Source organism: Sinocyclocheilus rhinocerous, unplaced genomic scaffold (assembly GCF_001515625.1).
Source record: "Sinocyclocheilus rhinocerous isolate Xijiao unplaced genomic scaffold, SAMN03320098_v1.1 scaffold3454, whole genome shotgun sequence".
NCBI classification, from domain to species: domain Eukaryota; kingdom Metazoa; phylum Chordata; class Actinopteri; order Cypriniformes; family Cyprinidae; genus Sinocyclocheilus; species Sinocyclocheilus rhinocerous.
In genome coordinates this window covers 15805-28493 of record NW_015632749.1, presented here as the reverse complement: position 1 = coordinate 28493, position 12689 = coordinate 15805, and the positions used below count along the sequence as shown (strand labels likewise).

Sequence of the window (12689 nt, the reverse complement as noted above, 5' to 3'; positions counted from 1 at the left end):
TCCATAAGAACGATATGATTGCGAGAACGAATTTGCCTGTATTTTTGAAAAGGTCCTGTTCACACATGATCTCTTAACGGTAATTTACCAGTAAAGACTGTAAAGGGGCTAAACTCTTCCTCTGCATATGCGGTGAGTTTGGGTTGCTTAACGTTCATCTGGGAAAACTCACTTGATTTGTAACGTAAATAATTTAAACCTATGCCAACACAGGAGAATACATCAACATATTTCTAAATATGCGATGTATTGTACATCGCGATTTCAAAATAAAAGTTTCTGACTTCGCATGTGGCCAAATATGAAAATGAAATGGATTTAAACGTCGTTGAAATACATGAAACATCACCAGGCCGTTGGTGCCCTCTGCAGGTATTTGTTATAATATAGGCATTTTGCATTATGTATTTAACAGTGTTGTTCAATAAAACCATTTACTTGGTTTTGATACTTTATTTGAGGCCAATTATTATTGCCTTATCGTTACTTTATATATAAATATGGTCATATTAAAGCCTGTGGCTTTATAGGTAATATTTTTGTCGGCAAAATTGAGCAAAAACAGACAATATTGTGTTTAAAATATAACACAATATTAACTTCTTGTTTACTGAACTGTTGTAAAATCCCATTTGCACTCGTGGTATTCGGACATAAGCAGCATTCGTTTGATATTAAATATCATGTGATATTAAATATGAGACAAAAACTCATACAGGAGTATTTTTGCCCCAATATCTTGAATTTTAGGGCATAGGATGATGTTGCCCTGAATCATATTTGTCAGCAGTCAACTATATGAAATGTAAGATGACATACAGGTCTGGAGGCGGGGCCAGTGCGTTAACTGCGTTAAAATATTTTAATCGCGTTATTTTTTTCATAGCTAATTAATTAAGTTAACCTGTTAAACTTGATCGAAAACTTTTTTTTTTTTATATATATATAATGTATTTTTATAATGCAACTGGAAATTTGAGATATAGATTTTGTTGTTTGAGGGTTAAGGATTCAGAGGAAAAAAATAATTTTGATTACGATTGCAGAGTTATATTATATTATATCCTTATTATAGCGCCACCTAGTGTCTGATTTCTGCTGATCCCACCAAGTCTGGTTTCTCTAGGTCGCCTAGACAGTTTTAGTGAAGAAAAAAAGAAAATCTTTGCAAATGCTGTTCTTCTGAACTTTCTATTCACCCAAAAAAAAAAAAGACACTGTTGTTTGTTTTGCATGTTTGATTTCAGTTCTGCTTATGAAGAAGGATATCAGAACCAGGGGCCTAAGCGCGACTTCTGGGAAACCTTTGGTAGTAACTCGGCTCTCAGCGGCAACTCTGTAGAAAGGAGCTCAGAAGACCAGTCCAACAACAAGAATAGTGCTGCAGACAGCTGGGACACCTGGGACAACGACTGGGAGAAAGCTGGAGATGACAAGGACAAGAAGAGCACGTCGAAAGCGGCTGAGGACTCTTGGGACAACAGCGGCTGGTAGACCTGCAGAGGGTTTGTGTGTTTGCTTTCATTGGCCTGTCCTGTACAACACGCATCACAAACACACCTCTGACTGGACGTGTCCCTCGTTTCGCCTGTCGTTGTTCGTTTCTGTTGAGAATAAGTTGATAAAGATCTTTTTGATGTCTCTGTCCATGATGGAGATGTTTAATATTACAGTATAAAGTTTGATATTATAGTGGATTTGACACCAGCAGAAATCTGCATGTCATCTGCTGTTTGTGGTCCGTAGATCATAAAGCTTCAGATCGCAGTGGCTTTCCTGTGTTATGACAGACTCCTGTTTGTTCATGGTTTTTTATTTTATATGTATGTGTTCATTATATATGTGTATATATATGATGAGCTGTCAAACAGATTCCTATTCAAAAAAAAAAAATTCATTTTTATCAGCAAAATCGTTCAGGCTTCCTGTTCATAATGTAATCACCATAACCAAACGTTCGTCTGTAGAAGCATGACGCATGGGCTTTTCATCGTTTTAGTTGATATCCTTCAGTTCGTCATCCATCACCTCGTGGCCTTTTTATGGAAATCGCTAATGTTCTTTTTTTTTTTCTTTTTTTTTTAAGTGCTGGGCATTTATAATCATGTTATGTATTTTGTTTGTTTGTTTCCTCCTGTAATATCCTCTCATGTTGTCCATATTGTCATTCCAGATGTGAAATGTGCTGTTCATGAGCTCTTGGATTACATGAAAGAACAAATTATCTCAAAGATTTCCTGTAAAACTGAAGACTTGGACATCAAACATCATTATTTAATTCATGTTTTTCCATTTATTTTGGTCTTTTATTTGTGATTTCGGCTAAACGGGATGTTTCTCCTTACCTCAGTAATAAGGTGTTTGTTTTCTGTATTATTGTCAAGTTTGCCCCGAATCTCTTTATGATATTGAATATTGCTGTTATCCACACATCATGTGTTCATGAATTCATTGACATCTACTGCTTTATGGATGTACCTGACTAGCACATCTCTGCTATGTACGTTTGAACTGTAACAACGCCTGCTGTGTCTGAGGAACATGGGTGAGCTACACTATATTCTGTTAGTTAAATAGTATAGTTAATAAAGCTTTAAACACCACCTGACTTCTGAACTTGGCCTCATATGTAACTTGAACCTGATGTTGATGAGAAGGTCATGAATTGACAGCTGGACTTTCCATCTGAAGATGTTTCCTGTGCATGTGTTTAATGACGTCAGAGCTCAGGAAGCAAACATGCCTTCGTTACGCTGGGTTCATCACAGATGGTGTGGACGACAGATGTGATGTGATGGTTGGGCTGTCCTGTGACTGCATGATATTCATCTGTGAGTGTAGAGTCAAGGTTTGAGAAAAGTAAGCAATCAGGAGTCTCTTCACTGAAACACTTTCAAATGGACCAAAAAAAGGCTTTGGCTGTTATCATGATGTCCTGCTCACAGGCAGATCTACTGAAGAAGAGGAATGCCGGAGTCACATGGGGTGCCTCAAGGAGCAATGTTTGGTCCCCTCCTGTTCTCCATAAACACAGCCTCGCTGGTGCATGATCATAAGGGTACATGGGATTCCTGTCAGGATATGCAGTTCAGCTCCTTGTCCATTTCAAGACTGGACTACTGAAATGCTGTATTAGCCAACTAGCACTACTAAAGCTGTGTTCATACCATGTTGTAATTACTGTAATTTCGAGATAACGTGACTTTCTACTCCTCAGATTGTGCCTGAATTAAACTTTTCAAACTCTGAATTAGCACCTAAATGTATCTGGGGTGGTCAGGTGGTACCGCGGTCACATGGTCCAAGTTGTGGCTCTCAGAACATTCCCAACTTTAAAGTTGTAATTACGAGTTCTGCAAGCCTTTGGTGATGATAGTGTTGCCATAGAAACGCATAATTCCAAGTCTGAGGATGCGGACAGCTCCGTGTCGAGCGTCACATTATCTTGAAATTACTGTAAATATGACATGACGTGAATACAAATTGAACCTCTGCAGATGATCCAGAATGTGGAAACATGTCTGGTCCTCAATTAGCCAACATGGACTAAACTCTAAACTCACTCCACTGGCTTCAGATTTTAGGTTTTGATGCTGACTTGCAGGACTTCCGCTGGAAGAACACCACCTCAATACATTCCTACAAGTATATGAGCCAATTAATGTCACTGAACGAGTGACGCCTTGTTCCTTCACTGTACGTGTTTCCAAAACCTTCACCGTCTCTGCTCCCCTCTGGTAGAATGAGCTAACCTCTCCCCGAACTGCTGAGACCATCACAGCTTTTCCACTTTTTGTGTCCCACTGAAGAAAGTCACAGGTTTGGAATGATGTGACGCTGAATAAATGATGATAGAATGATCACATTTTTGAATGAACTATTACTCTTAAGATTATTAACTGTTTTTCCCAAACTTTGTTGGCAGCCGAACCTCTTTTATCTAAAATATTTACTTGAAGTTCCCTTAAATTTTAAGCTAGTATTTCAATCATTTAACTTGTTGAACAACATATTTGCATGTTCACAGTTTTCTGATGTTGATTAATGCTAACATGACATGCAGGTGAACAAATAAAATTTTTCTTTTTAGTTAGTATTTTATTTGGATTGTTTTTATTGTTTTGCTAGCTTACAAACCCCAGTTTGGGAAACCCTGCATATGTCCAGAAATATATTCAACATTTTTTAATGAATGTAATGTTCACAACAATTCAGAGACACTGAAGTTTTGGAAGACATTATCTTAACGCACAGCTGAAATTCTGATGTTCAGTGTTTTAAGAGTGTGTGCTGCTTGCAATTCCAAGGTCATGGGTTCAACTCCCAGAGAAATCATGCATAGAAATGTTATAATCAGAAGTTGATGCATTCTCCTCTGTGGGGTCGTGAGGATGCTGGAGTAAATGGATGCCGAGTCCAGCACAGGGCTTATATGTACAAACATAGATGCTATATTCATTGGTTTCCATGACAACAGAGAAATGCTGAAGCTGTATCCATAACAACCACTTGCAGGACAAAAGGCTATAAAAACAATGAAGATCTAGAGGGGACATAAGAGAACATTAAATATGTTTTTAAGCTGGTCTACGCTCAGAAAACTGCCGAACTGTCATCCTACAAACCCACTGGACCCAACTTTATGTATGTATCTGTGTATGACAATGACTACGTATTAAGTTAAACGTATAAGTTAAAGTTTGATTGAAACATGACTCCTCACACATGCACCCCAAAATGCAATTTTACCTCCTATAAAAGAGAGCTGATGTCTGTGTTAATGATGTGTCTCCTCTCTGCTGTGGTTTATAACTTTATTTGGGTTGTTTTTATTTTAAAGTGTATTTAGTTTTGTTAGCTTTATCAACTCACAAAGCCCAGTTTGGGAATATATGTCCAGAAATATATTCAACAATTTTTAATGAACACAATGTTCATACCAATTTAAATCAGTATTGTGAGTATTGTAATGCAATATTAGCTTCAGAGACGTTAAAGTTTTATAAGACATGATCTTAACACACACAGAGTTGAAATCCTGATGTGTTTTAAGACTGTAGCGTGTGCTGCTTGCAATTCCAAGGTCATGGGTTCAACTCTCAGAGAAATCATGAATGCCAGAAGTTTATCTGTCCAGTTCCATGCATTCTCCACGCCGCGGGTCCTCTGTGGGGTCGTGAGGATGAGTCCATCTCAGGGCTTATATGTACACATGATGCTATATTCATTGGTTTCCATGACGACAGAGAAATGCTGATGCTGTATCCATAACAACCGCTTGCAGTACAAAAGACTATAAAAGCAAGGAAGATCTAGACGTGACACAAGAGAACATTAAATATGTTCAGTTGGTCTTCGGTCTGAAAACTGCTGAACTGTCATGATGTCACCAAACTTCATGTATCTGTGTATGATGACTACGTATTTATGTGTGTGCAAGATTTCATGTCATTTAAAGTTTGATTGAAACACATGTACCCCCAATACACACAAATGCCATTGCATCTCCTGTAAGAGAGATCTGATGTGTATGTCTGTGTTAATGATGTGTCTCCTCTCTGCTGTGGTTTATAACCGATTCTTATTCTTTCACTGATAGACTGGCCATCTGCATTATAAAACACTTGATTAAACACTTCATACAGTGATTGAATTACTTTCACCATTAACATGATAGCTGATACTTAATTCTGTGCAAGTAAACGTTTGTGTTTTTATATTTAACTGAAGATACACTACACTCATTCATTCTTCATATGCCACATTTTTTTATCTCAGCAGTAGTTTATGGTGTTTCGTGTCATCAGTATCTGAAGTGAGTCACTATTAACATTAGTGCTGATACTTCCAGTACTTTTACAGCTACTCTACCCACTTGTCTCCAGTTAACCAGTCGTTAACTAGATCTAGTCCTGGAGTGATGCTGATGCTGCTGCTGCTGCTGCTGCAGTGAATCATAGGGCGGGGCTTGATCGCGTCGATCACTGCAGCTCGAGTGCTGATTGGCTGGTGTGAGGTGTGGGCGGGATCAGACGGAGGGCTGAATCATTCGCTTACAGTTAGACCGATTAAAGCAATCTCTGATTCTTTGTACTTGATTACAAAGATCAGCTTTATAACAGATGATTGTGCGCATCAGAATGAAGAAGAGTGTGGTGGTGCTTGTGATGAAGAAGAAGATGTGACGGCGTAAACTCCGCCCATCAGCCTCCATCTGAACCGCAGCTCGCACATCGAGCACAACATCGCTGTTTTATCGCTCGGTTTGGGGTAAGAACATCGCGCTGATGCAAACGACACATCGCACCATAAACACGATAAACACACTCAATAATATGTGCGCCATTTGCGTGCATTTCAGCAGTCGATTCTGTGCGGATTTCTCAGTTTGACGTTTTGTGATCGACGCATTTGCGATGATTGCGGAGTTAAACGCGTGTAATCGCGACCAAAAGTGGTGCGATTTTAATTCGCATTGTATCGACGATCTGAACACGTTAAGTAACGTTCATGTGTGCCAGTGTCATTGAGTGTCATTGTGTGTCGTTTAAACGTCACGTTCAATCTTTCATCGTTACTTGAACTGAACTCATCTAATGTTACATGACTGTATGACACTATCAAACACCGGCGCTCATCAGATACAGCGTTAAAGATAACTCTGATATGCGGTGCATTGACATCTACGAGAATAAATAAATAATAACACACACACACACACACAGACACACGCACACACACACACACACACACAGGTTCGTTTTTGTGATAAGTGGGGACTCTCCATAGGCGTAATGGTTTTTCTACTGTACAGACCGTATATTCTATTGCCCTACACCAACCCTACCCCTAAACCTACCCCTCACAGGAAACTTTGTGCTATTTCAGATTTTCAATACACTCCATTCTGTGTGATTTATATGCGTTTTGAAAAGTGGGGACATGGGGTAATGTCCTGAAAAGTCACCTTCTCCTTGTAATACCTATGTCATACCCTTGTCATTATACAAATTTATGTCCTCATTTGTCACAAAAACGCGCGCGCACACACACACACTGTACTAGTCAGGTTAGTTGTGGCGTTAGAAGGCGTTACATGACAGAATTCAGAATCCTGTCTGTTTAGTGACCATGGTAATTTGGAAATAGAACTCAATTGTTGAGTCAAGAATTTAAATAGCAAGTTACCTGTGGATGAAATTATGAAGAACATATACATTAGACTGGATGCAATTTTCAGTTATGTTTCACTACTATCAGTTTACCTCAAATGTTTCTCCTAAAATTCCTTTGCAGAAAGAAAAATACTCACCTGAGTGAATAGTTGAAAACCAATCACAGCAATTGCGTTTGTTTGTTACTGTCATTCAACGATTTATTGACAGTCACTATCAAAATATTACTGTCTGAGAAACCCTACAAAGACATTATTTTACTAGAGTCTGACAATTAAACTGGCTTAAGAGATCCATAAACCATATGCAAACTGATATGCATATTTTCCTTGGCAGTTAAAAGCAATGTTTTTTTCTGTTGGTTAAAACATTAAATCAACATATTTAAGAACCGTCTTTCTCTAATTATAATCCTTTTTTTTTGTCACACCAGACTTTTCACACCTGCAATTAAAAATGAAATGTAATTTTGTCAGCTCATGACAAAAAGTGTTTAAATAAAGATAGATAAAGACTCAAAAGTTAGTTGCTATACCCTTACCAAAAAGTAGTATACTTCAAGTTTATTTTAGTTTAAAAGAAGTATACTAATAGCACACTTGAATAAACATATTTTTCCGTAAGGGTAACTGGAAATCTGTTTGCATTTCTGTAAGAAAACATGTCGAAGTCATTGACTTCTGGAGCGAGTGTGTGGCATACTGATGCGAGCGCCGTTCACACTGACAGCGATTCACAGCCACAAAGCCACCGGACGTCATTATTCAGTTTCTGTGAGACCCGGCGACCGCTGGAGAAGTGACAGATATGCAAATAAGCAGGGAAGTGATGCACTGACTACCAATGGGAGAGCAGAGAGCGACACAGCCACTAGAAAGCAACAGCGCAGTGACTCTTGTGTCTGATGAAGTATGTCATATGTGAGCTGATGGCTTGTGTTTTCGCCTTCAGGGCCGATGCCTGCCATGCCGCCTCCATCAGACATCGTGAAGGTGGCCATCGAGTGGCCCGGTGCAAATGCTCAACTCATTGAATTTGACCAGGTACTGTTTACTGCTCATGCGCCAGTGTTACTAACACACATGTTGAACTGGTGCTTTTGTTTGAACCTGCTGAGATTGTTTCTCCTCTCACTGCACACACTTACGAAAATGTGTCATGGTGATATTTTACATCAATATACTGTTGCTCACGCAGATACTGATATAATGACTGAGAGATAGTGAAACCTGTTTGAAGGACATTTATTTGTGACCCTGGAGCACAAAACCAGTCTAAAGTAGCTGGGGTATATTTGTAGCAATAGCCAAAAATACATTGTATGGGTCAAAATTATGACCTTTTTTTTTAATGAAAATTATGAAATTTCTTTTATGCCAAAAATCATTAGGATATTAAGTAAAGATCATGTTCCATGAAGATATTTTGTAAATTTACTACCGTAAATATATCAAAACTTAATTTTTGATTAGTAATATGCATTGCTAAGAACTTCATTTGAACAACTTTAAAGATGATTTTCTCAATATTTTGATTTTTTTGCACCCTCAGATTCCAGATTTTCAAATAGTTGTATCTCGGCCAAATATTGTCCTATCCTAACAAACCATACATCAATGGAAAGCTGATTTATTCATATACATCTCAATTTCTGAAAATTGACCCTTATGACTGGTTTTGTGGTCCAGGGTCACATTTGTGGGAGTTTATAGGTAAAAATAGTAACTGTGATTGCTGTAATATTTGAGGAGAAACCATGTGCTGTTGGAGATTCACAGGCTAGAGTGTGTAATGTTTGTGTGTGTGTGTGTGTGTGTGTTGCAGAAGAAGCCGCTGGCGTCCATCATTAGGGAAGTGTGTGATGGGTAAGTCTGTCTCTAAACACTGAATTCACCCTGGCATCCATCTGAACAACCTGAAGCCAAGACAGATGAACTCACTCGCTCTCTTTATAATAACTCTAGTGTTATTTCACTCATTGTGCACTGTCAGCCTCCATCTTCTGTGACATCACTCAGTGACTAGATTTGCATACTCATGAGATTATTGCTGTCCCAGTAATGGTTTATATTATATATATTATATCAGGTGGGATTGATTGGGGTTAAATCAGCTAGAAATAGCTTAAGTTAACGTTTGGCAGGTTATCACATTTTAAGGTGTGGTTTATAGTTTAGTAAGCATGTTGTAATGAATACGTTTATAATGCGGAAATGAAACAGAATTTTCTCTGTTTATTTGTAACTTGATTGTACACAAATCAGATCAGATGATTCATATCAAATGAATGAATCAGTGTAAAAACGCTTTCAGAAACAGTCAAACTAATATAAGAACTGAAATGGCATTCGATGACAAATGGACTTGTGTGACACACGTCCTGTTCATCGTAAAGCACCCTTTCTATTTTTTATATCAGAGATATAGAGATATATCTCAGAATTGCGAGATATAAACAGAATTCTGACTTTTTTCTTTGAATTTATTGACATTTCATCTCACAATTCTGACAGCATTCTGAGTTTATAGCTAAGTTTCTAAATAATTAATTGATTTATAAATAATATCAGTGATACTAAAAAAAAATTGACACAATAAAACCAGTTAATTTAGATGTTACTATTTTAGTTCACCATTTTGCAGAGAGAGAGAGAGAGAGAGAGAGAGAAAAAACATCTACGTTGTGATATAAACCAATATTGGTATATAAAATGGCACTCAAAAATATTCTAAGAAAAAAATGCATAATTCTGAGAAAAAGCAAAAAAAAAAAACAAAAAAAAAAATCAGAATTTTGAGATAAAACGTCACAAAGTAGCATTCTGTGGCTTCCAATGATCTTCCAAACACTGTTATGCTGTTTATGCTAAATCATCAAGCACATTGTTTTCTAGTGATTGTTTATATAAAACTAAATCCCAGCTTTTGAATGTCAATTTAAACAATAAATATACTTAACATGACTGTAATTTCTTAATGGTTGAATGTGTGTTTAAATAAATCGTCTAACTCTGTCCTATAATGTGCTGTTTAAGACTTTTCACATCTTTAGAGTTGATATTCTCTCAATGGTTTAAGCCAATAACTGAAGCGATTATTATATCTCATCATTAGAAAGCTGTCTGTGTGGGTTTCAGGAACGGCTCATACTGTGAGTGTTGTGTTTGTTGTAGATGGTCTCTGTCGGGTTCAGAGCAGTTCGCCCTGCGTTACGCTGACGGGCCACAGCTTTATATCACTGAACAGGTCAGACTCTCTCTCACAGAGATCCTCATGAAGCAGAGCTCCACTGATACTCGTCTTTAAGAACCAGCACAGATTGAGATTATGTATGCTTTAGTGTCTGCTATGCAGAACTGACTTTTGATCATTGTTTGTTTTCACATTGGTAACTAAATAAATATTATAACGGGAAGGTTTTTCGACTGTGTTCATGAAGCCAGATCTACTGTATACAGACATATAGTGAGGTGTTGCAGTTGTTTGATTGATCTCCATGTGTCTGTGTGTTTCAGATCCGCGGTGATATTAAAAACGGCACCATCCTCAGACTGGCCATCTCTCCTGTAAGTCTGAGCGCAGTCTGCTGGATTGAGATGAAGAGCAGCAGTGTAGACTCGCTGTAGGCCTAACTGGTGTGTGGTGTTTTGTGGTGTTAGATGCGAGCGGCTCGACAGCTGCTGGAGCGCATCCAGTCTCATGGGATTGACGCGCGTCTGGAGGCTCTGAAAGAGCTGGCCAAACTCTCTGCTGACCCCACGTTCGCCACAGAGTTCGTCAACATGGAAGGCCTGGCGACGCTGGCGCGGCTGGTGGAGAGCGGCACGCAGTACGAGTCCTACGTACACACGGTTGGGTTGTGAGGGGTTTGCGACTGTCCATATTTGGCTTGATTGAGGCTCAGCTCATACGTAACAGGCCAATCCCAAAAATACTACAGCACTTGCCTTCTGATGAATAAATATGTACACTAACTACCGTTCACAATTTTGTGGGCGGACTGGGCACTAAGAGTGTTTTTTGAAAGAAGTCTCTTCTGCTCAACAAAGCTGCATTTATTTTATTAAAAAATGCAGTAAAAACAATCATATTGAATTTAAAATAAGTGTTTTCTATGTGAATTTATTGTAAAATGTCATTTATTTCTGTGAATCAAAGCTGAATTTCTGAGCTGAAAAACTCATTACTTGTTTACAAATCTAATTTAAGTGAAATGGAAAATAATAAATCCTCTTTCTTTATAGTTTAAAATTTTGCTTGTAGGTATTTGTAGTCTTATAGAGGAGATGTAAAAAGTATCAATTTGGGACCCGTGGCATATGTTGCATACCCTGTTTTGGCAGCGCTGGAATCTGATGCATTCTGTGTGTTTCAGACACGTGTGTTGGGATGCTGCTGTAGAGTGATTTGTCTTTTATGTCTGCAGTTTTGGAGAGATGTTGGCCTTCACTCTCACAGCGTTTCTGGAGCTCATGGATCATGGCATCGTGTCCTGGGATCTGATTTCTGTGTCCTTCATCAAACAGGCAAGTAAAACACATTTAACAGGTCTGTCTCTTTCTGAAGTAGCCTTTCTCAAATGCTGTGATTAAAAAAAACATTTTACTTTTACTGAAATTCGATCTTGAAAATCTCTGAAAATGGGAAACTTGTCTAGTATGTGTTTTTCTTCAATACAGGCATTATTTCAGGATTTAATTGAATACATTCAGCGTTTTAATTGACCTTTTGCATTGCAAATGCATGCATAATGGGGCTTCAGGGATAAGTGCTGCTGCTGTAGTTAAAGTTCACAATCACTGTATGTAATCTGAATCTAGTTAATAAGTCAGTTCCACTAATAATTTGCGCATAAACTGACATTCAAATTTGGGGTCAGTACAATAATATTTTATAGCCATTAAAACTTTTATTCAGCAAGGATGCACTAAATTGATCAAATGTGCCAGTAAAGACATTTGTAATATTACAGTTAGATTTCTATTTCAAATAAATGCTGTCCTTTCGAACTTCCTATTCATCTGTGAATCCTGAAAAATAAAATGTATCACAGTTTCCACGAAAATATTGGGCAACACAACTGTTTTCAACATTGATAATAATCAGAAATGTTTCTTGAGCAGCAAATCGGCATATTAGAGTGATTTCTGAAGGATTATGTGACACTGAAGACTGGAGTAATGATGCTGAAAATTCAGCTTTGATCACAGCAGTCAATTTTAAGTAGTGCTGTCAAACGATTAATCGCATGATCCAAAATAAAACTTTTTGTTTACATAATATATGTGTGTGTACTGTGTATATTTATTATGTATATATAAATACACACATGCATGTATATATTTCAGAAAAATATGTTATGTTTATATATTAAATATATTTATATATAATATAAATTATATGAATATAAATATATACACGTAAATATTTTCAAAATATATACTTTGTGTGTGTTTATAAATACATAATATACACTAGGGCTGTCAAAATGGCTGAAAAACTAAATTCGAATTT

General features: G+C 37.6%; 1 protein-coding gene and 1 long non-coding RNA gene across 2 annotated transcripts in view; both read left to right on the top strand.

The window, feature by feature from the left end:
• The first annotated feature begins 1240 nt into the window (after window positions 1–1240).
• On the top strand, window positions 1241–2601 carry LOC107743052 (uncharacterized). The gene is made up of 2 exons (XR_001640364.1): window positions 1241–1505; window positions 2174–2601. It is a non-coding gene; the product is annotated as an uncharacterized LOC107743052 (long non-coding RNA).
• Window positions 2602–6040: 3439 nt separating this feature from the next.
• LOC107743054 (engulfment and cell motility protein 2-like) overlaps window positions 6041–12689 on the top strand; it is an 18478-nt gene continuing 11829 nt past the window's right edge. Inside the window, exons 1-7 of the mRNA XM_016556159.1 lie at window positions 6041–6270; window positions 8127–8218; window positions 9000–9040; window positions 10349–10421; window positions 10691–10741; window positions 10835–11004; window positions 11602–11701. Of these exons, the coding sequence (XP_016411645.1) occupies window positions 8132–8218; window positions 9000–9040; window positions 10349–10421; window positions 10691–10741; window positions 10835–11004; window positions 11602–11701 (522 nt within the window). The 5' untranslated portion in view covers window positions 6041–6270; window positions 8127–8131. The remainder of the gene's footprint in view (window positions 6271–8126; window positions 8219–8999; window positions 9041–10348; window positions 10422–10690; window positions 10742–10834; window positions 11005–11601; window positions 11702–12689) is intronic.